The sequence below is a fragment of the Urtica dioica genome, chromosome 2, assembly GCF_054948205.1.
Source record: "Urtica dioica subsp. dioica isolate 48M chromosome 2, U.dioica_male_clone48M_v1_H2, whole genome shotgun sequence".
In the NCBI taxonomy this organism is placed as follows: Eukaryota; Viridiplantae; Streptophyta; class Magnoliopsida; order Rosales; family Urticaceae; genus Urtica; species Urtica dioica.
Genome location: NC_142757.1, coordinates 31,834,467 through 31,861,579, shown reverse-complemented (window position 1 = coordinate 31,861,579; position 27,113 = coordinate 31,834,467). Strand labels below are relative to the sequence as shown.

At 39.5% G+C, this 27,113-nt stretch overlaps 3 protein-coding genes across 3 annotated transcripts; 1 reads left to right on the top strand and 2 right to left on the bottom strand.

Annotated features, from left to right (window-relative positions):
* Positions 1-12,062: 12,062 nt before the first annotated feature.
* On the bottom strand, positions 12,063-14,033 carry LOC149404366 (uncharacterized). The gene is made up of 4 exons (XM_089607501.1): positions 13,928-14,033; positions 12,864-13,343; positions 12,263-12,349; positions 12,063-12,166 (listed from the first exon to the last, which is right to left on the bottom strand). The coding sequence occupies exons 1-4, from the start codon at positions 14,031-14,033 to the stop codon at positions 12,063-12,065; spliced, it is 777 nt and encodes a 258-aa protein (XP_089463627.1).
* Positions 14,034-18,340: 4,307 nt separating this feature from the next.
* On the top strand, positions 18,341-20,996 carry FLN1 (fructokinase-like 1). The gene is made up of 2 exons (XM_089607069.1): positions 18,341-19,223; positions 20,045-20,996. Exons 1-2 carry the CDS (start codon positions 18,447-18,449, stop codon positions 20,735-20,737), a joined length of 1,470 nt encoding a protein of 489 aa, XP_089463195.1. The 5' UTR covers positions 18,341-18,446; the 3' UTR covers positions 20,738-20,996.
* A 1,596-nt stretch (positions 20,997-22,592) lies between these two features.
* LOC149404364 (O-fucosyltransferase family protein) lies at positions 22,593-26,171 on the bottom strand. Its single transcript, XM_089605571.1, has 8 exons — positions 25,234-26,171; positions 24,731-24,803; positions 24,542-24,615; positions 24,351-24,439; positions 24,110-24,242; positions 23,780-24,012; positions 23,243-23,719; positions 22,593-23,152 (listed from the first exon to the last, which is right to left on the bottom strand). Exons 1-8 carry the CDS (start codon positions 25,762-25,764, stop codon positions 22,897-22,899), a joined length of 1,866 nt encoding a protein of 621 aa, XP_089461697.1. The 5' UTR covers positions 25,765-26,171; the 3' UTR covers positions 22,593-22,896.
* Positions 26,172-27,113: the final 942 nt, after the last annotated feature.

The window sequence follows — 27,113 nt, the reverse complement described above, 5'->3', positions numbered from 1 at the left end:
ATTTTTTTTAGTTAATGACATTTAGGAAAACATAAGATTATTCTAGAATTTCTAGAATTTCTTATGCCCTAAATACAATTAAGTTTAATACTTCAACATCCCCCCTTTAAAATTGATTTGCACCTCCAAGTATACTCGTTAACTTCACAAAAGTTTCCAACTTGAGAGGCTTGTGAATACGCATGTGATATGGTCTTTATACTTCATCTTGACTTTCTTTTTGTTTAGAAAACCGTTAGTAATCGTTAACTTTTCATCCATATCTTAAATCCTCCATCTATTTTGGTCTACCAAAGAATAATTAGTCTAGTAGTTTTAAATTGAGCAACGAGAACAGATACCTCTTTGTAGTCAATGCATTGTCTATGACTATAGGCTTTCACCACTAGTCCATCTTGTATCTCTCCAAGTATCTTTTAGCATTCTTCTACGCCTTGTACATGCATCTCAATCCGAGTGCTTTGTGTCATTGTGAAAGTGTAGTAAGTTCCCATGTTTCATTCTTCATGATTAAGCTGATTTTTTCGTCCATGGCGTCTCTCCAATTCACATTTTTCGGCCGCTTTTTGATAGCTTAGAGGCTCACAATCACCAAAAAGACATAAGAAGTTAATGTAATTTTGGTTTTCGGTTATCTCATAAAGCTCTTCAATACTCTTTAATTGCGCGTCCTCTCACTTGACATTTCTTTGTCCAACCTCGGTGTCGGTGATATAGGTCGAGTAGTATGATCTTGAAGCTCCTCTATCTTTGGTGGTTCAATTTCATCTACTTTTCAAAAGTGAGGAAGTGATATTTCTTTGTCCAACCTCAGTGTCGGTGATATAGGTCGAGTAGTATGATCTTAATGCTTATCTATCTTTGGTGGTTCAATTTCATCTACTTTTCAAAAGTGAGGAAGAAAATCATACATGTCTTCTAGAATCTTCCAACCCCATAAATCTTTTGTTGGTATCTCTGCGTCATCTCCAAATGCAATATTGTCATCTCTTTTTTTCATTTAAATTACACAAACATGCTTCAATTTCCACACATAGCGAAACGACTAGCCGATTTTTTCGTCGCTTGTAATCAACATCCGAAAAAGATTTAGAAGTGAGTTGTCACTTTTAATAGTGTGTTCACCATATAGGGGGAGACCAATTAGAAGCGACATGTCAGTTCTAGAACTTATCGCGCCATTTGTGGGAAGAAATTTAGAAACCATCACTAGTCATTCCCATAAACGAAACTTTAATTATTATTTAGTCATACTAGAAACTTATGACCGAATAATACAGTAAAATATTCCATTGATTCACATAAACGAAGCTGATACACATAATAATTTCATATGATCACATACTAATAAAATTAGGGTACATTAGGAAAATAGACAATTTAAACGTTTGACATTCCTAAATAGCAAACGTTTGGTAAATCTTAGGTAAATAGTCATTTTCATATATTTACAGGTGTAAATCTTAAATAAATATTCACCTCCATATATTAGGCCACGTCATTATTTATGGGTATTTACCTAAGATTTATCAAACGTTGGCTATTTAGCTATGTCAAACGTTTAAGTTGGCTATTTTTCTAATTTTCTGATAAAATTATTAATAAAAAATTGGAGCGTTTTACGTACAAACATATTCATAAACTAGTGTAGTACAAAGTCAGTGCTTCAAAGATTGATCAGGAAATAACTTGTCTAGTCTTTCACCCCTACACTCGAGCCATATTCCTATTTAATGGCTACTTTGGTTTCGTTGGTGTGAGGCTGATGCGTACGTAGTTGTCTCGAGTCGTGATTGTGCCTCAGGTTTGTGATCTGAAATGATAGTCATTGCTGATCGCAAGTTCAAGCCTCGTCCACCGAAGATAAGAAACACCTCAACCAGGTCTCGCCACACCACAGCGAGACCATGGTCATCCATGCGACCCCTCAACAAGGTGTCGCCACGCCATGGTGTGAGGCTGATGCTTACATAGTTGTCTCGAGTCGTGATTACGCCTCAGGTTTTTTGTGCTTTGAAGTGACATTCGGTGTTGATCCCAAGTGTAAGCCCTCGCCCACCAAAGATACGGGACACCTCAACCAGGTCTCGCCACACCAGGGCGAAACCAAGATCATCCACACGACCCCTCAACAAGGTGTCGCACGCTATGGCGAGACTAAAGGTCGTCTACGCGACCCCTTGATAATGTATCGCCACCCAAGTATGAAACCAAGGGCACTAGGGCGAGAGCTCTAGCTCGAGGATCATATCCGTCTGCCTTATGACTTGTGTAGAAAGTAGTCACTCTTAGGTCATATAAATAGGGACCCTTACCTCATGCAATGCAAGTCAATATCTATGGGCAAACCTCTGTATAGCGAAACACACAATCTAAAGTTCTTAGTTAAAGACTCTAATTCTCTATTATCTCGACATACACCAATACTAATGTTGAGTGCCGGAGAGAGCGCTAGGGAAAAACCCTTTGCGTCCCTCTAAGTTCATTGATTATTTCATTTCCATGACTTGAACCAGTGTAACCTTACCTACAAGGTTGGAGTATCCAGACATTGATGACACCTAAGCTTACGAAAACGACTTCAAGGTTGGGCCTTGGGACGAACCGCGGACGCTCTTAAGTGTTTGCCCAAAATCAAGTGTTAACATATCTAATACCCACTTGTCCCATGATGAAATAAATCCTCTTTATAAATGCACACTTAAAGTTCTCGAGAGCGCATTAACTTTGGTGATAAATATATTGAGATGTATGAGGTCTTGAAAGCTTGTAGAGGGATTTGTAATGTTGAGCTCCTCACTGACAGTAGGAGGTCAGCTTGGCGAGACCACTAGCTTAGTGGTCAGTGCAATGTTAGGAAGAGGTGGCACAATGGTTGTGCGTGACTCGGGCGTCGCTCGGTCCTTCTCTTTAGTATCACGACTTGGCTCAAGGTTAGATAGGGAAGTGGTAGTGCTCCACGCGCCGCTGTGGCCCTCAAGTTCTGCTTAGCATCATCGATGGAAATTTTAGAGACAACACCAAATTTATAATATAAGATTTGAAAGTCGTTGAATTTTTTTATAATCTAAAATTTGTACCCTACCTTATCTTTAACCATCAAAATCCACTCTCAATCCTTGAAAGTCGTTGAATTTTTTTATAATATAAGATGAAGTCCCTATATTACCTTACGCTTTAATCCCTCATGGTTACTACTTCAAATAAATATAAAACCTCCAGACTTCGAACAAACCTAACTATTAACATCATTTTTGGGTTAACACTTAAAACCGTCAATGGTTCGATCTAAGGCCGGACCCTGTGACCGAACATAGGTTAAGTGTGGTCAAAACTCTCATTTCTCGTCTTTCCGGTTGTGTTCTTCGGGTTTTTGAGTCTCTAGATCTTTGAATCTTCCAAGTTCTTTGTCGAGCCCTTGAGTCTTTGGATCTTTCATGTTCTTCGTCGAGTCCTTGAGTCTTTGCTTTCTTCAACCATTTTAATCTTTTTATGAGACTTTGCGTTTAACTCGTGGAATATCTCTCGGAAGCCTTGCCTTAAGCTTATAAAACCTCTCTTGAACCCTCACCTTCGATCCTCGATCTTCTCTTCAAGTCTACATGTCTTAGCGTTATGCGCGTTCCTTATCAAGCCTTTGAATCCTCGCACCTTCACCTAAAGCATGAGAAAATGTGAATCTAGAGAGATGCGAAGGGTTTTCCCTTGTCACACGCTCCGACGCTCAACATTAGCTTTGTTGCATTGTGGTCTTTGTGAACGATTTGTGCTCGTCTTTATGTTTTCTAGAGTGGGAGAGATTTGTGCAGAGTTTCGACAAGTCAAGAGAACTTACCTTGAGATAGGGTTGAGATGGGTATTTATAGTAGTCTTGGAAGTTATCAGGAGCTTTGTGTGTGCCTTGGAGACACATGGACTAAGACATGACTGGTATTTTAAGGTTGGCGTCATGCTTGAGTTGGCGGCATGCAAGAGTTGATGTCTCCATGGGGTTAGCGCATAAATTTGGCGTCAAGGAGGGAGAGGCAGGTTGGCGGCAAGGAGGAGTTTGCATTGTCAACAGATTGGCGGCACCATTAGGTTGGTGGCGTCATCAGGTTGGCGGCAAGGCTTGTTTTGTGGCCAAAATGAGTTGGCGACAAGGATTGTTTTATGGCTAAAATGGGTTTAAGGCAAGGCTTATTTGGTGGCAAAAATGGGTTGAAGACAAGACATGTTTTGTAGCTAAAATGAGTTGGCGGGAAGGCTCAGTTTTTTGCCAAAATGAGTTGGCGGTAAGGCTCATTTGGTGGGCAAAAAGAGTTGAAGGAAAAGCTTATTTAGTGGTCAAATTGGGTTGGCGGCAATACATATTTTGTGGTCAATATGGGTTAGCGACAAGACATGCCTACTGGGCAAATGAGTTGAAGACAAGGTTTATTTTATGGCCAAAATTGGTTGACAGCAAGACATGTTTTGTGGCAAATATGTATTGGCAGTAAGACATATTTGGTGGCCAAAATGAGTTGAAGGCAAAGCTTATTTTATGGCCAAGAAGGGTTGCGACAAGATATGTTTTGTGACCAATATGTGTTGGTGGCAAGACATGTTTGGGAGCCGAAATGAATTGAATGTAAGGCTTAGGTTGAAGACAGAACTCGGGTGGAAGGCAAGAGTTAGGTTGAAGGCAAGCGTTAGGTTGAAGGCAAAACTCGGGTTAAAGGCAAGAGTGAAGTTGACTCTTAAACTTGATTCGAGATTTGACCAAAGGATTTTGCTTGTGGGCTTGGGCTTTTCGCATGGGTTTGCCCTATTATTTTTGTCCTCGGGGTGTCATTTTTACCTTGTGAAAATGACGACATAACAATAACTACCCTTAAAACCCATATTTAAATAATTCAAACCCAAATTACCGCATGGTTACTTGTTCGAATTAAACCTAACCTTAACTCTCAAATCCCATATTCCAATCAAACAAATATTAATTACCTCGTGCTTACATGTTCGAAAGAAATCGTTATTCCATTCATACTCGACGTTCTTTGCTCAGTGTCTTTCACTTGAAATCGTTTGCCAAACACCTCATTTACTTCGTCCTTCTCTGTTCGGGTTCACGTTTGAATAATTTTTTTCAAATACTCGTATGTATCAGAGTAAAAAAAAAGAAAATGATCCATTAATGATAAAATGGAGACCTCATATTATAATTACAAAAAGTCAATAACTTGAGGAGTTAATAGTGAATTTTGATCGCTAAAAGTAATTTAGGGTACAAAATTGATTTTAATAATTAGTTCGAAATGCCATTTCGACGCCGTTTCGAGCTTTCTGATTCACGGAAAATTGACAAGACGATGGAAAACTAAACAGAAAAAATATGAAAAATGACAAATGTCGTTTTCGATGGAAAACTGACATGCCGGTGGAAAACCGAATGAAAATAATGTTACCTAATATGTTATATGTATGTATGTATGTATGTATGTATGTATGTATTTTTTCAATATTTAGTTGAGATTTATGCCAACTATATTTTATAGTCTTCAATATCTAATTATTTTTTTTCCACAAATATCATATCAAATACTCTCATTAATTTCAATAGCTGTGTATTTATCTCTAACACATATATCTAGGTGTATAAATATGTATTTTATAAGTGGACATTTTTAATAACTTAATTTATAATAATTATAGATTTATTATTTTATTTTTCTTTTTATATGATTTTATATTAAAATTATCGATTTATATATTTATATTCAATTTGTATAAATTATAACAATATTGTAATTAAACACTTGTGCACCCAAACGTAGGTCATGATTTGAATCTCATTTGTGTAAATTTTCTCCAACTTTTAATAAAACGACGACGAAACGAAAAACATGCTCTTCGTCGGCCGTTTTTGCTCCGGCAGCGGTGCTGCAGCCGATTTTTGCCGGAATTTGCCGAAATTTAAAACACTAATTTTAAGAACAGGTATTAACATTTTTAAAACAGAAAATATCATATATATCCCCTGTGTTTTATCGACATCCCACGTTTATTCCCACCGTTTTTAAAAATACCAAAAGCATCCCTTAAGATTTCTTTTACCATCAATTATGTACCTTAATACGAATTTACCTATCAAAATTCACCCTTTATGTAACATTTGGTCTATTTTTCAGGAATTAATTTTTTGAAATAGGCCGTGCCCTCACTTTAAATGTTTATTTATATATTTTATATCCTATTTTTTATTTTTTATTGATATTGATATTAACATTTAAAGTGTGGACATTTTGGCCTTTTAAAAAAATTAAAAAAAAAAATAGACAAAATTTTATATAAAAAAGGGAGTATTTTGATAGATAAATTCGTTTTAAGGTATATGATTGATATTAATAGGAATCTTAAGGGATACTTTTGATATTCCTAAAAACGGTGGGAATAAACACGGCATTTCGATAAAACACAAAGGATGAATATGATATTTTTCGTTTTCAAAATTAAGGGATTTTTTTTTAAAATGGTACGGAATTTCCATTAGCAATTTGGTAATATACTCATAGATACATGAGAAATCATCTTAGTACAATCAATGCTATAGACCTAAGTCAAAGTGAATCTAAAACTATGTTCAAATAATCGCATATTTTGTGCATGCTTTCTACAAAAGAAAGAAACGACGAGCACAATGAAATTTGAGCAAATATATAACTTTTTCACAATACTAATAATGATTGATGGATGAATCTAGTCAACCTCGGTCCGATAATCAAGAAGAAAATGATTCTTCATCATGCATAGATAAATTAAGGAATTAGACGCTCCTCATGGCAGCTATTAGAAGGTAATGGAAATGCCACTTCCAATAAAGAGCCTTTCATTGCTTAATGGAAGTGGTATTTTCGTTAGAAAATTTATTGTCTTCCATTGCTTAACGGAAGTTGAATTTTCGTTAGACAAAACGGAAATTAGCATATCCATTAATTTCCATTAAGTAAAAAAAAATAAACAATCATATTTAAATAATAAACGAAAGGGACTCAAATGTTAAAAGTTTAAAAGAATGTACTAATATGTAAAATGAATTTCATCTTTATTAATAACTTAAAAAAAAGGTAAAAACATTACAATAAGATTATGAGTAAAAAGTTACAATAAGACTACAAGTCATTAATAGTAATGTTTTAAAAGTTCATATCAAAATTATCAACAAGATCAATGTTCACAAATTTTTCTTGGGAACGTTGTTCGTGTTGACATCAATCTTTGTAAACGGTGAGTGTCTCGACCATTTCGGGTTTCAAACTCTGCCTTCGATCGTCAATGATGCGAACCGAGCTACTAAATACGGACTCGGTCGACACCGTTGAAACTAGGATCGAATGTACATCACAGACCATATTGGATAATATTGGAAATATGTTTTCGTGTTTATGCCATCATGACAGTAAGTTGAGGTCGTCTTGACTCATGAAGTCAAATTGTTGAGAGGTGTATAGCACGATATCGTCTTATTTAGACGTCTCTTGAGTGGTTTGGAGATGTGATGACGATCTTGGAGATGAAGTTTCGCCTCGGGAAAAACAAGCTATATCTAGGAACATTCCTTTACTTCTTGATGAGTTTCAGGGTGGACTCGGCTCGAGACACGTTGGAATTTATCATTGGTAAAACCTGAACAATGAGTAAAACTCTTCCACGACCCTAGTATGATCATGTGCCACGTAATCTAGTCCAGTATGACGTTTTAAATACTGTGAAAATGTAAGATAACCCCCAAATTTTATTCGGGGGTCTAGAATGCAAGCAAAACCATACAAGTAAGGAATTGTTGAGGTTCCCCAATATTTAAATTTTTTTGCTCTCATAGCTGCGACAAATGGTTGAAAATTTTCAAAATGGTTGCAATCGTGAAGATGCTAGGCGACTTTTGTAATACTATGTATCGCTAAATAAGATGTGGATGTGTAAACGGCGGACAAGTACTGTTTCATCGTAAAAAAAGGTGAAGAAAATGAGTAAAGCACTTAGCCAATGCGATGTCTTCTTCAGTTATGTCATGACCACCGATTATGTTCACGAATTCACGTGTATCTTCTATTTATGTATTGGCCAAGATGGGATTCAACATTAAAAATGTTGAGTTCCACCTAATCCTGTTATCGGTGTAGAAGACCTTCTCGTCAAGATCGTTAAATAAAAAAAAGCCTCTTGAGTTCGTCTACTCTCTGGGTTGAACTGTTTATCCAAGCTATGGCTTCTCTAATCTTACTAATACACTCGTCAAATGCCTAAACCCAGCTTTCATTATAAGATTTATGATATGGGTAGCACACCTTTGGTGTAAAAGAGGGATTGGTTATCTTAAAGTGTAAAGCTCTCACCATGGAGTCGTTGTTGGTGGAATTATCAATAATTATTGAAATGATTCTCTCACGAATGTTCCACTCTTCTATAACATTTAGAAGGATTCCTAGTATGGCATCTGCTGTATGACTACCCTCTATTCTTTTAAAGGCTATGATCTTCTTGTTTAGATTCCAAGCCTCGTCTATGTTATGAACTACAACAGATATGCAGGCCATTTTGGCATTTCCCGACCATATATCATAAGTGAGCGCTACACTAAACCGAGCAGACATGAAGCGGACTCTAAGTGTGTCTTTTTCTCCTATTTTTTTCATAATTTCTTTACTGAGAGTTTTTCTTTATATAATATTATGCGCAAAACTACCAAAGCCTTCACTTTCTACGTGAGAAAAAGATTGTCGGTATAAAACTATGTATTTAACGAGTTCTTTTCTAAATTTAACGGGATCGTGGATACTGACATGAGATGAAGAAGATCCGGCATTGATGCACATCGTGTAGTGGTGGCGCAACAAGGAAGTACCGTGAGTAGAAGAGTCGGCTTTGATGAGCTTCCCTCATTTTCTACATAGATCATTCTTTCCTTCGTCATTGTGGATCTCCTGGAAGTATTTCCACATTTCAAAACGTGATTTTCTTTTCTTCTTTAGTTGTTAAGCTTGTGGGTTTTCTTGTTCTTTGGGATCTTCTTGTGTAGGAGGTGATTCGTGTTGAGGCGGTGGATGAGGTGACTCGTGTTGATGTGGTGGAGGAGGTGACTCGTGTTGAGGTGGTGAAGGAAGTGATTGGTGTTGAAATCTACGAAGTTGTTGTTGATATACGAGATAAGAGTCTTCGTGTGGATGTTGGTGGGAGTTAGAAGGTTGGTCATGAACAGGACGAGGATAAGGATGTTGTGTATAATATTGTTCTTGAATCAGACGATGAGGAGGTGGAGGTTGTTGTGAAAAAAATTGTGGTAGATATTCTGGTTGATAAGGAGAGATCGAAGCGAATCGGGCTAATTTTAGATGGACATTTGGAGGATGCCATTGTGGTGGTTGGTATTCGGTGTTTTCGTATTTGAGAAGTTGAGAAATGTTTAGCCAATTTTGTGGAAATTGGTATGGTGGAGAGGGTTGTTGAACTTCTTCTTGTTGCTCTTGTTGTCGTAATTGTGACAGCGTGACAGTGCGACTAGAACTTTGACGCGATTCACGTGAATCTCGAGAGAATCTCGATAGGTGAGATGATGACTCATCATACGTGATATGTATTAATAAACTATATTGAGTAATATTCATTTAAGTATATAATATAAATGATAATTAAAACTATAACATATATTTGTATGACATAATTATAGAATGAAAAATTTATAAACTGAACTGTATGATACAAATTACATAAACTAAACTATATCAAAAAAATTAGAATATAAACTTAATTATATAATAAAAATTTATATAGTCAACTATAAAATATATATCAAGAGATTGTTGTAGAGAAGTATCTGTAGAGAATTTGAGAGGATTTGAGAGTTTGAGAAAGATGAAAGTTTGATTTGTGAATGAAATGGTAAGAAATGAGATGTATCTATAGGAGAAATAAATGAATGAGTTAAAATTTATTTATTTTTGTGTAAAATCAGAGGACCCAACATTCAAATAACAGTAAGTTATTTTTCAACCATTGATTTTCCAATCGTTGCTCATCTAATGGATTAGATTAATTAAAAAAAGGAAAAATTGTACAAAATAGTCATTTGAAACTTATTGACAGAACAAAGTTTCAACTTTTCAGCAAAGTAGTCAAATTTACATTTTCAAAATTTTTTTGACAGCCAAGATTAAATTTTTTGACGATTATTATAGGCAATTCATCACTTAAAAAAAATTACTCTTGGGATCAAATTTTTTTAAATCAGATTACAACACATTTTGGCTATTTCACTAAATTAAGACAAATCTTGGCTATTTTGCAAATTTATAACTTTAAATTAGCTATTTAGCTACATCACCCTTACAAAAATAAGAAAAAACAAAAACTTTCCATCGTCTCTCTGCCATCTACACATTCGGTCCAACAGTACAAATTCGGTTTGCTATTTCAGACCTACCCACTACTATTTCCGTGGATTGTCAGAAATTCTTTTCCTATTTCCGTGCCACATGGAACACGACACTTTCGTGAGGCAGAGAAGTGCACTTAGAAGTCCTTTCTTCCGTGACTACCATTGCCTAATGTCAAGATGAGACACTCCGTTTCGATTAAAGTACAGAGAACCAAGGTTCACCCTACCATTACCGTTACCATACCGGGACTTTAATTTTTGGGGTAAACCGCTTACTGGAGGGGAAATCAAGGGGTATTCAGACAAAAAAAAGGAAATTGGTACCGGCAGGAAACCGCTTACCGTAGAGAAAACCGACAAAAACTGTAGAAAACCAAGGGGTATTCATACAAATATTTTACAAAAATAAACATATTTTTCATAGTTCAAACATCAAATGTTCATACGAATCATAAATTGAGTTGTAAAACAAAAAGTACCATAAGTAGAGTATAAATTTATTACAACACGTACGATAAAATACACTAATTATAAGTGGAGTATCTCGGGGGTTGAGATCTGCGCGGCCTAGATGTGCGCCGTGGTTGATCATCCACCATCATATTATACTGGTACCACGTAATAGAACTAGAATATGTGCTCATCCACGTACGGAAGTGATAATTGTAGGACTCCTAGCTAAGACTAATGGGCTGCGAGTACGGACAATATCCGACCTCCCAACATATGAAAGAGGTTTGATTGTAGTCACTGTACGACTCCTGTGTGTCCTCCACTGGGATAACGGGTATTACGGGGACGAGGACGGGGATGTAGACGTAAGGGTAGGATGAGTAAGACTGGTTCTCGTAAGGGTCGTATGACGCCATTGGCAGTGGATAACCAGTCTCAGAATCGTCGGGTGTAAGAGAGAACAATCCAAATTCATAAGTCAACATATCAACTTCATATACTACCCGACATTGACATCGCATCGCTCACACCTCTTTGGTTCCTGTCTTGATTCCCTCCACTTACCGAATAAAAAAGAAACATATTGAAGGGCTCATCCCCGTTTGTTCCCCGCCGCCCCCGTATTGAGACTCACCGCCCTTGTATTGAGATTCTCTGGCCCTGGATTGCTCCCCGCCGCTGCCGCCCGCGTATTAAAACTCGCCGCCCCTGTATAGTGACCCACTGCCCCCGTGTGACGACCCACCACTTCTATATTGATGGTCTCCATGACCACCTGCCTCTGCGACACATAATCATTCGAACCATAAGCTTTGAAACAATAAAGTCGAGAGTAAATGCAGTCATTACCGCTATTACCGGAATCATGATCACGGGTATCAACTCCGACCTCCTTACTCAAAACTTGTTTGACGTTTATTCCTTCTACCCGAGCATGAGATTCCGCCAAAGGATTGAGCAAGTTGTCAGCACCATCCATGTGGACCAGATCGATCCAACGATAAAGCTCATCGTCGCCCTCATCATCCACGCCTGACTTATTGAAAGCCCTTTCAATGATATCAAGAGGATCAAGAGATTCCATTTCGTCCGCATACCTTGTTCTTTTGTCTCTCAAGCTCAACTTCATGTTGTAGCTTGCAAAGACAAGCTTGTCGAGCGATGAGTGCACTAAGCGGTTCCTTTGCTTTGTGTGGATCAAAGCGAACGTACTCTAGTTCCTCTCACAAGCAGATGAGGAAGCTGTTTGCGATAGGATTCGCCTTGGCAGCTTCTGCAACGTAGGTGTATGATTCCCGTATAGTTCCCACCACGTAGCTGCAATCAATACGAATGTAGTTAATAAGTGAATAAAACATGAATAACTTTTATGTCCAAAGTTATCTCGCATGTCTCGAAATGACAACAACTCACTTGCCAACGTCGATGAATCTCCGTCGGGGTGTAGATTGTCGAACACCTTGGTCACTAACCATATGGGTACTATCCTTATGGATTTCCCTGTTGTATTACAAGTTTGGATTAAGGAAGAAAGTTGCACATAATTTAACATAATGTTAGGGACATAATTATAATATTAAAATTTAAAAAAAGATGTTATCTGCTTCATGTAACGGGTGGCCTAATTGGTTGTTCCACCGGTTGTCGATGATGTCTACGATCCAGCGACGTTCGTGAAGTGATTCTAACCGTTTCCGCATCTCATTGAACACATAGTACAACAACCACATGGTCGGATGCACTTTCGAGTTCATTAGTCGTAAACACGTGTACATGGGCTCAAATATGGCACACACGTCGTCGACTCCTTTGCCAAAAACGGGTTTGTAAAGCGTTCTCAGAAACCCATTTCCCATCTCGAGAGGACGACAACCTCAAATCCTCCCACCATTGAGAGGTGAAGAGGTTTCTGAGAGGTGATCTTTTGGCTCAGAGACTTCTTAGAGCCAAGTAGTTGGTAGTGAACCTTGTTGCCCCAGGTCTCATAATTTCACCTGTATTAGTCTCTCTCAACTTGACAACATGGAGTCGTGATTGTAGATGAATTTCACCACGTTGTCGTCACTTGGCCTCTTCCCAATATCTTCGAACATCAGATCTAGGCAATATGCATCGCATGGCATCCAATGTACTTTCTCATCAGTTTCTTCCCTAGTAAACTTGTAGTTGGACCCGTTATCGGTGACGATCTGTACGACGTTAGTAGGTCCCACTTGTTCAATCACCTCAAAGAGTATCCCGATTAGGTACTCCGTACTCTTGATCTTGTCGGACGCGTCAATTGACTTCAGGAAGACGGCCAATCCACCATAATAAACCATAAGATTTATGATGCTTAATCTCGTGGGTTCGGTCCAACCATCTGCCATGATGGTGCATTCGTACATCTGCCACTTGACCTTTTGTTCTTCGACATAAGCTCGCATGTCTTCTACCTCCTCGTCGAAGATCCAGCCGTGAGTGTCTTTCGGGCTGGGCACCGGGACATTCGGTCCTACATTTAAACAAGATCAATATAGCAAATATACAAGATTGCAATTTATACTTGTAAAAGCGAGAATAAATATTTTTACTTACCGATTTCACCGGAAACATGAAAATGTTCATGAAGTGATGGTCAAGCGTCTTATTTACGGCAGCTTGCGAGTGAATGAAGAATCGGCCGATGGCTTTGGCCAACATCTTCTTGATATCGGGGTGCGATTCATCCACCCTCCTCTGGCGCGCACTATCGCTTTGGTACAACGACGGTGCGCTGTAGCATATCTTCTTAGCTCGGGAGACCCAGAAGATCCATCGGGAACTTCATGTTCTTTCCCCCATTGTTCAGCTGCTTGTGCTTCTCGGGACCTCCTCTTTACCCGACAGAGTTCATTCTCTTCGTCTACATCTTCGTCAGAGTCTCGTCTTCCCTTAGACTTTTTCGGAGGTCGTCTCGTATCGACTCACCCAAACTCTTACATTACTTCTTCTTTTGAGAGTTCCCATAGAGTAACTCTCGCATTTGTCTAGGGGGAACCTTGTCGCACAACTTCACGCCTTTTGTCTTGTCCACGTTCGTCTAGTGGTTCTTCACACGAGTGATTCCACCACCGCCCATGATGTGCCCGCAAAACTTGCATTTGCTTGCACTTGCTCGTCCTTCGACGAGGTCGCAATACTTCCGTGCCGGATTGGACGCCATACTTCATCATCACAATCATTTCAATTCCACATATTCACAAATCACCATCACAATCATCAAATAATCATCAAATTAATTAAAATTCAACATAATCATGACAATAATCATTAAATTAATTTAAATTTAACATAATCATGATCACAATCATCAATTCATCATCAAATTAATTTTAATTCAACATAATCACCATCACAATCATCAATTCATCCCCAAAGTAATTTGAATTCAACATAATCATGAGAATAATCATCAAATTAATTTTAATTCAACACAATCCTGATCACAATCATCAATTTATCATCAAATTAATTTTAATTCAGCATAATCACCATCACAATCATCAAATCATCGCCAAATTAATTTAAATTCAACATAATCATGAGAATAATCATCAATTCATCATCATATTCTAGAATTAAAACACAAAATTTTGAAAAAAAAAATCCCCAAATCTAAGAAACCCTCGTCACTTACCTCTCGGAAACCCTGAAAAATGGACAAACTCAGGCTGCGAAGAACGGGATCCGTCGGGAAGCGCAGTGACGATGACGTAAATTGCGAGATGATGGTGGGATTTGAGAAAACTCAGGCTAAAGAAAATGAAAATCGAAAGGAGATGGTTTCGTCAATTTTTTACTTGGGAAGCTAGGTTTCCCCGAAATCAAGCCCAAATTATTTATAGAATAAATCCCATTTTTGCCCCCTGGACTCGTACCTCGGTTACATTTCACCCCCTGGACTCGGAAATGTTGCAGAACACAACTCAGAACTTAGACACGTGTTACAACTAGCCACTTCCGTCAGTATTTGGACGTTAAATTATAACGTTTTGATGATGTGGCATGATTTTAAAGGCTTTATTGATGGAATTATGATTTTACCCCTAACTTAGTTTATTTGAAGTGAAAAAGAAATTGAAAACTAAAATCTAAATGAAATAAGCTCGAATAATAAATAGAAGAAAGAACTTAAATCGAAAATACCAAAGCGAAACTCAATCGCGATTTGGTTGAACCCTAGATCGCGAAAAAAACCTTGTTCCCGAAACAAAACCCTAATCTAATCCGCTGTTCGTCAATGGCGTCGTCTTCCAAGAGTAATCTCTCTGACGGAGCGACGCCATTCCGATGACAAGCAGAGGCCGCGGTGTCGATGCAAGATGGCGTGTGTTCTACAGACGGCGTGGAAAGGTGATCATCCTGGTCGGCGTTTTTATGGGTGTTCAAGATACAAGGTAATTGGTATTTTCCCTATTATCGTGTTCGTTGTTGTTTTGTGTTACTGATTTCGTGTCCTTGTTTTTATGGGTGTTTTGGGTTAATCCTGAGATGTGTAAAATGTCAGTTCAAATAATTCCTGGTTTACTTAAAAGGATTAACAATCTTGAAATGGCTTTGAAACAAGTTGAAGTGTCAAAGAATTATGGTTATGGCGGAGACGAAGACGAGCTGAATAGACTGAGGGAGAAGATAACTACAGAAGCACAAAAGATCAAGTTTTATATGGTTCTCATCATTCTTGCTCTTGTTTATGTCATCTGTTTCAAATAAGTATATGTTTTGAATTGATTGTGGTTGTTTATTAAGTGTGTTAAGTGAGACTGATGTAATTGTGAAGTTATGTTGTAATGTTTTGGGGATTATGATAGTTGAAGTTTGGTCTAAAGTTTGTAATTGGTATTTTGTAATGTAAATTGGTATTTTGTAATGGAATGTGGTATTTTCTAGCTTGGTCTGAAGTTTGGTTTTAGTTTAACATTGACAAAAAATCTGATACCTTAGTAATGAATAAAAAGGCATAAAAATTGTCAAAGCCACAAATCTGATACATTGCCAATAAAAGCCATAACAACTTGTCGATCATTCACTTTGAACTTCAGCTCTTTGCCTGCCTTGATAGAATACTCCCTTATGGCATTTTTGAAGACTGCCCCACTTGAAAATACCATGCCCAACTTAAACTTGGGGTCTGCCATGTCAATGTCTTCACGGAATTCTTGAAACTTGGGGAGAATTTTCCTGGACAATTTAGTAGGCTTAGGCTCAGGCTCATCTTCACTAGACGACTCATCTTCCAGCATAATGTTTTCCTCCTCGTTATAGTCACTGTCCTCGTTAGAACTGGCTTCATCATCAGTAAGAGGTAGCTTTCCTTTGCCCTTTAATCCTAGACCACGGTCCATAGCAACGCCATTGACTTCAACTTCGTCTTCACTGTTCTCAAACCCACTGTCTTGCTCAAGGTCATCAAGATGGTCTTGACACTCCTCAATCTCTTGATTACGTCCCAAGTCATGTGCTTGACTCTGGCCCAACTCATGTGCTTCACTCTGGCCCAAGTCATCTCATTGACTCTGGCCCAACTCCTCTGCTTGACTCTGGCCCAAGTCATCTGCTTGACTCTGGACCAACTCCTCTGCTTGACTCTGGCCCAAGTCATCTTCTTGACTCTGGCCCAACTCCTCTGCTTCACTCTGGCCCAAGTCATCTGCTTGACTCTGGCCCAAGTCATCTTGTTCACTCCCTGCTTCAGGCTGGCCCAAATCCACTTCAGTCTGGCCCAACTCATCTTCATTTTGGCCCAACTCAGTTTGAGTCTGAGTCAATTCTAGTTCAGGGTAAGTCAGGTCTACATTGTGAATAAGGTCTTCAGGTTGAGTCTGACTCAATTCAGGTTGAGCTTCAGTCAGGTCTTCGATAAGAACTTCAACGTCTCCATCATGCTCAGGGTCTTCAACTTGACTCTGTGCCTCATCCACGACTTGACTCTGTCCAGGCTCTTCCTCTTCAACTTCTTCAGGCTCTTCCACTTCAAAGTCTTGAACTTGTTCTTCCTCTTCAGCTTCAAACTCTTCAATTGCAGGCATTGGGGGCAATAGTCCAGGCTCTTCTACAACAGATACATCTTGTACGGGGTGATCAACATACAAATTCAATTCTTCAGACTCCTCATACAGCTTTGACACTGCTATAAACAGGCTCATATCACAGTCCAGGGCAAAGAACTCCCCATAAGTTCTAGATAGTACATGGGAATCGCTGAGTATCCAAGATTTTTCTCTACAATCTTGTCTAGCTCCAACAAGGACAGTCTGTCCACGTCTACGTGGTCTACGTAGTCAATCCGGCCACCAACGTAGGTCAAACACTCATTCACCACTTCCCCTCTACCCTCATGGTGAACTTTGAACGTGAACATACCAGACCCTTTAACTGAAACAATAATCAAACAATTTTTAATTAAAATCAACCAAAGTAGTATTAAAATACAACTACTAAACAAATTCAAAAGCACACAAAACCAATAACAGACAACAACCACCATTGGTCCCCCCATTATTTTGTATTTAAAGCTTCTAACGCTCAAAACTAAGGAAACAACAAAACAATGGTGGCCCCTACTTAGATTCTTTACGAAATCGAAACATAACTCCAACCAAAACCACAATGTGGTCCCTACACTTTTCAAACCCTAAAAACAGATCCAAACATACATAAAAAAGGTTTCTCTCCATATACTGGTCTATTATTGATCGACGCGCTCTCTGAGGAATTTGTCTTTCGACCAGCTCTTCTTTTCGTCGGAGACTTGGGTTTTTTTTCTCCGAGCCTGAGATTTTTTCTTCGAGTATGCCGTCGGAGACTTCGCTGGCACGGTTTTTTTCTTTTTTCTGCGCCGGAGACTTCATTCTAAAACCTCCTCCAGTGCTGCTAGGGTTCGATTTCGCCGGAGATTTGGATGTCGAAGGTTTCACCATTTTCGCGATGATAGAACAAACCCCCCTAGATTTGTGTGTGCGCGGGATTTGTTCTTTCATTTTTGAATAAAGTATTTATATTTTTGAAACAATTGTAATATTTAATAATTATTCTAATAATTAATATATCTGATAATATTTAAACATTAAAAGTATTCATTATATGTAAAAATACGCTTATACCCTTTCAGAACAGTATGTAACCGAGTTCTGAGTTGGAAAGTGGCTAGTTGTAACACGTGTCTAAGTTTTGAATTGAGTTCTGCAACATTTTCGATTCTAGGGGGTAAAATGTAACCGAGGTACGAGTTCAGGGGGAAAAAATGAGATTTATTCTTATTTATACTCACAACGGGATCCAGTCTGAAGGAATTTGGTCCGGTTTGACCGGGTTTCGACCGGGTTCTAGACACGAAAATGGTGTTTGCACATACTTTTTCGGTCCTCTCCAGTTTCTCTAAAATTTGAATAATAATAAAAAAATAAAAAAATAAACTTTTGTTGGACCATGCTGGCTGAAATCTCTTTCATCCTTTCCCTCAAAAAAAAAAAAAAATAAATAAAAAACACTCTTTCATCCTTAGCTAGGGATAGAACAAAGGGTAAAAGAACTAGGATATGGATAAACCCTGAAGTAATACTCCAAAACCCTATCCATGGCTTCCCTCCACCTTCTACCGCCACTTTTTCCCTTTGCCCACCTTAAATTATCAAGGGAATCGTGTCCCACAGCCTCGGAACCGTCAAATGCCGAAAGAAATTGCAAACCATTGGCGCTACGACAGCCCTCGCACAACGTCCGGACCAGAGCTTCCGTCAGTGGAGTCGCGAACGGAGCCGTGGAGACGAAGAAACCCGCTCGACGTGGTAGAAAGAAGGGGTCGACGACGACGACGACAACGAAGACGAAGACGAAGACAAAGAGTTCGAGAAAAGTCCCGGAGGATACGGGTTCGGATTCGGAGCTAGAGGATTACGACGACGGAATGGGATCGACGCCGTACGAGGAGCCACCGCTGGTGTGCTGCTTCGGGGCGGCGCAGAGGGAGTTCGTGCCGACGGTGAGGGTCCACGATAACCCGATGCACCAGGACATCTACTCGCAGTGGAAGATGCTCCAGTGGGACCCGCCGGAGTTCGCGCGTGCCCCGGGGGGCCCACCGTCGAACGTGGCGATCTCGCACGTGCGGCTGGGCGGCCGCGCGGCGTTCATGGGCAAGGTCGGGGACGACGACTTCGCCGACGACCTCGTTCTGGCCATGAACCACGAGAGGGTCCAGACCCGTGCCGTGCGCTTCCAGCCCGACAGCAGGACGGCTTGCTCTCGCGTGCGCTTCCGCTTCGACGGCGGCCGCCTGCTCGCCGACGTCCTCCACCCCGCCCCCGAGGACTCCCTCCGCCGCTCCGAATTGGATCTCGCCGTCCTCAAAGAGGTAATGCTTTTTTTTTATTGCATGGATCAAAAAATCAAGCGCAACATTGTCTGTCTTACCCTCGACTTCTTCCGCCCTGTTTTGCTCACAACAGTGGCAGATGAGATTTTTGGGATACCACTAAGTTGGTGACCTGGTTTCTCTTCACTGATTCCGTTAAGGAACCGGTACACATTCTCGATTTGGTTAGAGCATCACTACTTTGCTGTGCGAACAAGAAGCTACCGATTTGACCAAGACACAGTCGGTGATGAGCTCGAGCCAGTTATGCTCTCAGCCACGACTCTTGACGATTCTGGAATCAGAATCCAGACACAAGTGGTCCATGACTCTTGACGTGAAATTCAAAGATGGGGTTTCTGGTGATCCCACAATTAAATGTCCACGATGCGCTCTTTCGAAACCTCGTAGCCCTTGAGCTCTACAGCTCCAACAACGATGCCATTGTCACTTCTTACGCGAAGCTCCTCGACGGCCTTGGTCAGATCACCGCAGACATGAAACTGTTGTGCGACAAAAAGGTCGTACGCAATCTGTTTCGCCTCGACCTTGGCGCTAAGATCTTCAACTAAACCTCCGAACACAATTACTATTTTACACTCTATCAGGATATAAACAAGTATTGTCAGCACAAAAAACAGTTATGGCTTATCTCATCTGCCAATGTTGTGAGCAAAACAGGGCGGAAGAAGTCGAGGGTAAGACAGACAAGATGCTCTTCAACGTTGCGCTTGATTTTTTCCATGCAATCCCGGAAGCTGATTTTAGATCGCACTTGTTTCTGATTTTAGATCGCACTTGTTTTTGATGTGACAATGCAGGCTAGAATTTTCCATTTTACTTCCGAGGTGCTAACATCACAGCCGATGGAAAAAACCCTCTACAAAGCAATTGCGTACTCCAAAAAATTTGGTGGCCGCGTGTTCTTCGACCCGAATCTCCCTCTGCCTCTCTGGAAATCGCGCGAGGAGACGTGGGAGGCAATCAAGAGAGCCTGGAACGAGGCGGACATCATCGAGGTCACTAAGCAAGAGCTCGAGTTTCTCCTCGACGAAGACCACTACGAGAGGAAGAGGAACTACAGGCCACAATACTACTCGGAAAATTATGAGCAGACCAAGAATCGGAGGGACTATTACCACTACAGCCGTGAAGAAATATCTCCATTGTGGCACGATGGCCTTAAGTTTCTGTTCGTGACCGATGGGACTCTGAGGATCCATTTCTACACCCCGTCCTTTGATGGGGTCGTGGTCGGGACCGAGGACGTTCTCATAACACCGTTCACATGCGATCGGACCGGCTCTGGCGACGCCGTTGTGGCTGCCATCATGAGGAAGCTCACCACATGCCCTGAGATGTACGAGGACCTTGATGTTACTGAGCGGAATCTCCGGTTCGCGGTCGCAGCGGGGATTATAGCTCAGTGGACAATCGGGGGTGTGAGAGGGTTTCCGACTGAAAGTGCTACGCAGAATCTCAAAGAGCAGGTTTATGTTCCTTCCATGTGGTAAAAAAAAAAAATATATACTTGACAACTTTGTGTACATTTTGGCGATTTCAAAATGCAAATCTCCTGTGTTGCTTATTTGTTGCTGGGTTGCTATTAGGACACCATAAATCTTACTTCTCGTTTGGTTGTTATTAGGACCCCATAAAGTATATTAGGACTGGGGTCGAGCCACATTTCACGTTTTTATCCTTTCTATATAGATTTATGTACACCCGTGGCTTACATCAATATATCAATGAAAGTTCAATTTTTCTTCCGTATTAGTCATAAACCAAAGTCACTTGAACATTTAATAATGTGTGTGTATATATATATATATATAGAGAGAGAGAGAGAGAGAGAGAGAGAGAGAGAGAGAATATCAGGTATCTTTGTCACTCAGGGGAATGACGTTGATGACCTGCTCTCTCACCCGGATTTACGGTTGTCCTCAAGTATAAGTTTTATATATGGTACACAGACGCCAAAACAGGGTGTACTTAGATAAAAACAGTCCTTAATTTACTCGTGTTTGTTGTGTAGATAAAGATTGTAGCTTCTACATTTTGATAATTTTTTGATGTAGTACAATGGACCCTAAATCTTTTAAGCTATCTTCCGTTATCCACTTCCGTCAAGTGCAAAAGTGGTGTACTCAAAGTAGATTGCTATTTGTACCGGGCATTCGTGAGCTTGCTAAAATTTTCTATTTAGTTCCATATAGAGAAGTTACGACTTGTTGAGGATCCCCTCAAAGGAAGAAAAGAAAGTATGAGGCCGGTCCAATCGTTGCCGAGGCATTAAGCGAAACAGAAAAATGAGACTTTACAAAAATAAATAAATATAAAATTCAAAGTAGTAATATAAATTTTTAACAGCTATTTTTAACATTGTCGTCTTCTTCAATTTCAATTTCATTACAATCACCAATGTTTTTTTCATTTTGTATCTTTAGATTTTTCTACCATCGTTTTACCATTTTCATACCCATGCACTTCTTCATTCGTTACTTGATCTTTTTTCATTATAAATTTTTCAAGAAATACTTTTTGAGCGTTAATCAATTCTTCATATATTTTTGTAGTTTTTTTTATAACCGGAAATATATTTTCGAAAAGACATAATTTTTGTATGTTCTAAAAAGTAAATCACACAAAACAAGTAAAAAAAAAAAGCTAAACTAAATGCAATAACCTAAAACATCAACACTTGAAATAATAAAGGTAGAGAGATAACAGTTGCTTGAAGACAAGATTGTCTTTTTCTTCTTTGCTTTTCCCATCTTGGTGATTCAATGTATTTCTCACTAATTATGAGAGAAAAACAATTTGGTGATTATGAAAATGACATAAATAAATAAAACTCTATTAATCAATGTTTACATTAAAGATTAATCTTTTGAAGCTCCTCTCCTTTGAATTAATCGTTGTAGCAAGAGAAAAGAAAAAAAAAAGAAAAAAAAAAAGAAAGAATTTCGTTCAGGGTGGTGGAAAGTCCATGTGTAACGGCATTGGAAAGAAGAGCAAAAGTCGCTCGCCCAAATAAGAGAATGGGAATAATAGAATCATCAGATTTGCCACAATATGGAAGCCCCTATTAAATGAAAAAATTTAGGCATTTTTTTCTTGCAATTTTTTTGGGCCTCAAGTCTTAGCTTACTTTGCTTACCATGTGGGCGGCCCTGCCTATTTAGTTCCATTTTATAACTCAAATGAGGAACATTTCTTCATTACAAAATGTAGAGAGATGAAAAATTAGTGAAGAGATAAACAAGTCTCAATTGAAGAGGATAAAGAAAGAGGATTTCTATTAGGAATCAGTTGGTGAATATTATACGAGGACCAGGAGTGGTGATTAGGCTTTGACAAATGAATTGTATAGAAAAGAATTAATTGAATCAATGAATCAACCTTCAGAATCTGAAAATAGAAGGCTCGTCTCTCTCTACTGCTAAAAACTATACTGATCTTCACAAAATGTAAAATCAACTTTTCCCTCCTTTTTCCTAAATGCCTATCCATTGCTCAACTTCCCTCTTTGGTTAGCTCAGGATGAAACCTTGAGCTCTTTCTGCCTCACAAGGGGGCTGCAATTATTCCATTACAGCAAGAGAGCAAAGGCCCGCCTTGGTTGCCACTAGAAAGCAATCTGCTTTTTAACCGCTAATCCAAAACAAAATCTCTACCTTTGCAACGAAGTCCTCAAAACCCGCCTCTGCTCAAATTTCAACCCCGTCGAAATCCCCCGAGACTTGTTACAGATACAACCAGGAAAAGGATTCGCGTAAAAGTTCTCCTCCATCCTCGGCGTCTCTCCAAGCAGCCTGGGATACGGCGCTCCAAGCCGGTCCGAATGTAGGCCCTTAACCTCCGCCGAAAACTCGCCCCACGAGAGCGCATCCTCATCCAGCTGGTCAATCAATTTCACAAAGCTCTGCCTGAAGTAAAAAAAAAAAAGCCCATAAGAATCGGGTAACCAAAACGATAAAATATATTCAAGCGTGAGTGAGTATGATTTATATAGGAACCTGTCGGGGTTGATAGTCTTCTTGAATCCGTCGAACCTCCTGTGGCCGTGAACGGCCTTGGCCATGTTTCCGTCGTAGGTGTAGACGAAGACGTCGCTGTGGAGGGCCAAGATGTAGTCCAAGGCGGCGAGGCGGTTCTGGTAGTGGATGAAGGGGCCCAACTCGTGGTCGGTGGCGAGTGTGGAATGAGTGTAGACGTTGGGGAACTCGGCGCGGAAGGCGGCCTTGCTGTTGGAGCCGTAAATCTCTCCGGCGACAATGTAGATTGTGGTGGTCGAAGGGTACCCCATGGCCTTGAGGAACATGGCCGCCTCCCTCGGCGACATGGGACACCCTCCTTGCAACCTCCGCTCCTTGCTCTCGATATCCTTCTCCTTCCAGTGCTTCACCTTGTATCGCATCTCCCGAAGCTCCTCCGACTCCTCCGCCGTCAGGTTGTGGCTGCAACCCGTGAACGCTAGCATGTCCTTCTCGTACCTGCGTTGTTGCCGTTAAGACACCGTTGCGAAATTCCACTCACTGGGTACTATATTATACCTCAAATGCAAAGCAACGTATTGCTCGCTGTGGTTCCTCAGACGACCCACCAAAACCTTGCCGAGGTCTTCAATCTCCTTCGAGTAACGCAGAGCTTCGTAGTTGGCGCGGCACCTGAGCTTTTGAATCGACGATGCGAGGTTGTTGTTCGCGAGGCGAGAATCGGTGTGAGTGAACTTTATCACTTTGTGCTTCCTTAACAATGGAAGCATCTCGCCTCTGTAATAGCTAGCCTGCATTTCGGACCATATATGAGTCGGAATGGTAGAAAAAAATAAAGATGACGCGAGAACTAAAATGGATACAATAGACTCTGTTTGGTTCTCTCACCTTTGACCATGAAACCGGAGCCTTCAGAAGAGGCCTCGTCGATGCGTAGCGAAGAGGCAAATACTCTACTATGTCAATGTCCTCTCTCAAAGTTTCCATGAAATGCCTCCAGTCAAATATGTCTTTGAATTCGCTGCAGGTTTATAAGAGATTGTAGTGAGTTTTATACGAGATAAAAAAAAAAAAAAAAAAAAAAAATCTGAAAATATCTAACCACCTCAAAAGCTTTAAAATATCATACCTGGGATCTGTCCAAAATGAGTCATGGTCAAGCGAAGGAAGTACTAACGTGGCATTCATAATCTTTGCAACCGCAACCATATCACAAATCTACATTATACATTAAAAATGTATTAGGAAATTTGAAATTAGGTAACGGTTTATTTCCCATATTATAATATACCCAACCCACTAAATAAATAAATAACTTACCCCTGTTCTCATCTGATTTAGTCCACCATTGGCGTGAACTAGAAGATAACCATTTGTTTTGGAGCCTGGTTTTCCTGATTATGGCAATACAAGGTCCAAAAGGAATATTCAATATCAAGATATTTAACATTCATGTTGAAATATTTTTTTTTTCTTCCTCTCAAGCTTTGTGACAGAATATGTACGTACGTATTCGATTCCTAGGTCGGCCAATGCACTGGGTAAAAGTCTCGCTGTTCGGTTTCATCCATATGTCAGGCGACTTTAGACAAAAAGGAAACGAAAAAGACAAATATTAATACCCAACCCAGTCTTATTGAAAGATCGACTTTTAAAAATCAAGACCATTCAAAGTCTAACAAATATGTTCAACACGGCCAAAAACGAAAAAGGAGTTGTACCCTTGAATGTAATATCACAATACAATAGAAATATCTAATCATTCTATTGGTACAAGCGCCGTCCCAGAAACTTCTTTTATATGCACATATATTCCCTTTACGCGTCAAAAATAGCAACAAAACAAAAGTCAACCATAATTAAAAAAAAAAAATAACAATCCCCGATATATAGCACTAAAAAAGGCATTTAAATATTTTAAAAACCAAATTCAATGAATAATCATAGATTAGCGAGTTAAAACTTCAAAGATGATTAGAATGTAATTTTTTTTTTTTGGTAAATTGACTTACGGAACTCTCAAGAACTCGCTTGGGCATGGAAGTCTGAGGCTCGGAGTCAGCTCGCTGAGCGAGGAGGGCAGAATCGTCTTTAAACGTCTGGAGAATCAAGAGGCCGTTACGAGCGTCCTCTCTCTCGCCGTCGTTCGCGACGACCTCGACGTGTCTGCCGACGAGCGAAACCTTGAGGAAAAGCGACATGACTGCCATTAGCATCAGCGCGGCGAGGACGCGGCGACCGAGGTTCTTCCGGGAGACGGCGTCCTCGATCCCGGCGAGCCAGGCGTCGGGGACGAGCGAGAACACCCTCCGCCGGAGCGCCGGGTAGTACCGCCCCGCCGGCCGGACGAGATGGTGATGGTGGTGGTGGAGCGGGGAGAAGTGGTGGTGGTGATGGTGGTGGTGGAGACTCACCGTCGCCGCCGCCGCCGTCTCGTCCGACGACGACAGGAAAGAAAGCTCTTCTTCGACGACGCGCCTCCTCGCCGCCAACCTCGGGCTTCCCCCGCCCCCTGCGGACGCCGCTCCGCTGCCGGAAGACATTTTCCGGTCCGGAAAGAAAAAAAGAATCGACAAAGAAACAATCTGTATTTCGTTTGTATATTTATTTATTGAGGGAAAGAAAAGAAAAAGGTTTTTTTTTTAAGAGAGAGAGATAGAACGAGCGAGGACGAACGGTTTCGGTAGAAAATTGAGGTTTTTGGCTTAATTTGGTTTATATGGTTTTCTTTTAAGCAGATGAAAACTTCCCCGTAATCTAAGGCCACCGAGAGGAGGAGTCAAAATTATTTTCTCTCGCAGTTGTTATTTTATGTGTGCATATAATATATATATAAGTATGAATATCTGTCTTTTGCCCTGTTTTCCTCTCTCTCTCTCTCTCTCTCAAACTCTTAACGAACACGGAGAAGGTCGTGGCGACAAATTTTGTATTTATAATGTATATGTTTCCTTTTCTATTTTATTGTTGTGTAAAAAATAGTTGATTTGAAATACGGGTTTCTATCTTACGAATACATAGTGACGATATTACCCTTGATGATTTTATTCGAGAGATGTGATGCGAGTGAACATTTTATTTGTTTCCTTTACGTGAGGAAAAGTGATGGGGCTTTTGGAGGTGAAAAAGAAAAAGGAAAGTTAGATATTGAAAATTGGGAACAAATTTGGAGCGGAATCATTAGATGGATTTTATGCATCATTGTTCATGTACATCGATTAGCAAAATAAATGTACGGTAAAAACGTAATAACTTCTTGATTTTACAATATTTGTTGCGCATTAATTGGGTTACTACGTATTATTAGCGACGGTCTGGTATTCATGTAACCAACTTTAATATGGTGATATATATATATATATACATATATATATATATATATATGTATATATATATATATGTATATATATATATATGTATTATTAGCGACGGTCTGGTATTCATGTAACCAAATATATATATATTTTTTTTGAGGAATAATATGGTGATATATACATTGTGAGAAAAATCTCGGAAGGAAGTAATTCCTATATGGCCAAAGAAATCTTTTTTTAGTAATGTTCTGTTTTAAAGAAACGTTAATATTTTTCTAGCACTATTTTTCAAAATGTAAATTTTACAAAATTGAATATAAAAAAAAAAAATTGAATAGAAAGATACATTTTTATTAAATTGTTTCTTTTTTTTTTTTTCTAATTTTTAATGATTTAGATTATACGGGTGTGTGTTAATTGAAATTGAACATTAAAATAATATTTCAACCTAGTATATCAAACCCAAAATAATTTGCTTCAAACTTTTTTATTGTGGCCATTTTCTCCTGATTTGTTGTGGAATTTTCTTTTAACTAGTTCAGTTTCATGCAATTATATATTTTTTCAAGCAATTAAAA

Coding starts and splice junctions, on each gene's coding strand:
- LOC149404366 (XM_089607501.1), bottom strand. CDS start 14,033: ATGGCGTCCAATCCGGCACGGAAGTATTGCGACCTCGTCGAAGGACGA. Junction 13,344..13,927: donor GGGCGGTGGTGGAATCACTC/GTGTGAAGAACC, acceptor GTTTAAATGTAG/GACCGAATGTCCCGGTGCCC. Junction 12,167..12,262: donor AGATTCATCGACGTTGGCAA/GTGAGTTGTTGT, acceptor TATTGATTGCAG/CTACGTGGTGGGAACTATAC.
- FLN1 (XM_089607069.1), top strand. CDS start 18,447: ATGGCTTCCCTCCACCTTCTACCGCCACTTTTTCCCTTTGCCCACCTT. Junction 19,224..20,044: donor ATCTCGCCGTCCTCAAAGAG/GTAATGCTTTTT, acceptor GTGACAATGCAG/GCTAGAATTTTCCATTTTAC.
- LOC149404364 (XM_089605571.1), bottom strand. CDS start 25,764: ATGTCTTCCGGCAGCGGAGCGGCGTCCGCAGGGGGCGGGGGAAGCCCG. Junction 24,243..24,350: donor TCATTTTGGACAGATCCCAG/GTATGATATTTT, acceptor ATAAACCTGCAG/CGAATTCAAAGACATATTTG. Junction 23,153..23,242: donor AAGACTATCAACCCCGACAG/GTTCCTATATAA, acceptor TTTTTACTTCAG/GCAGAGCTTTGTGAAATTGA.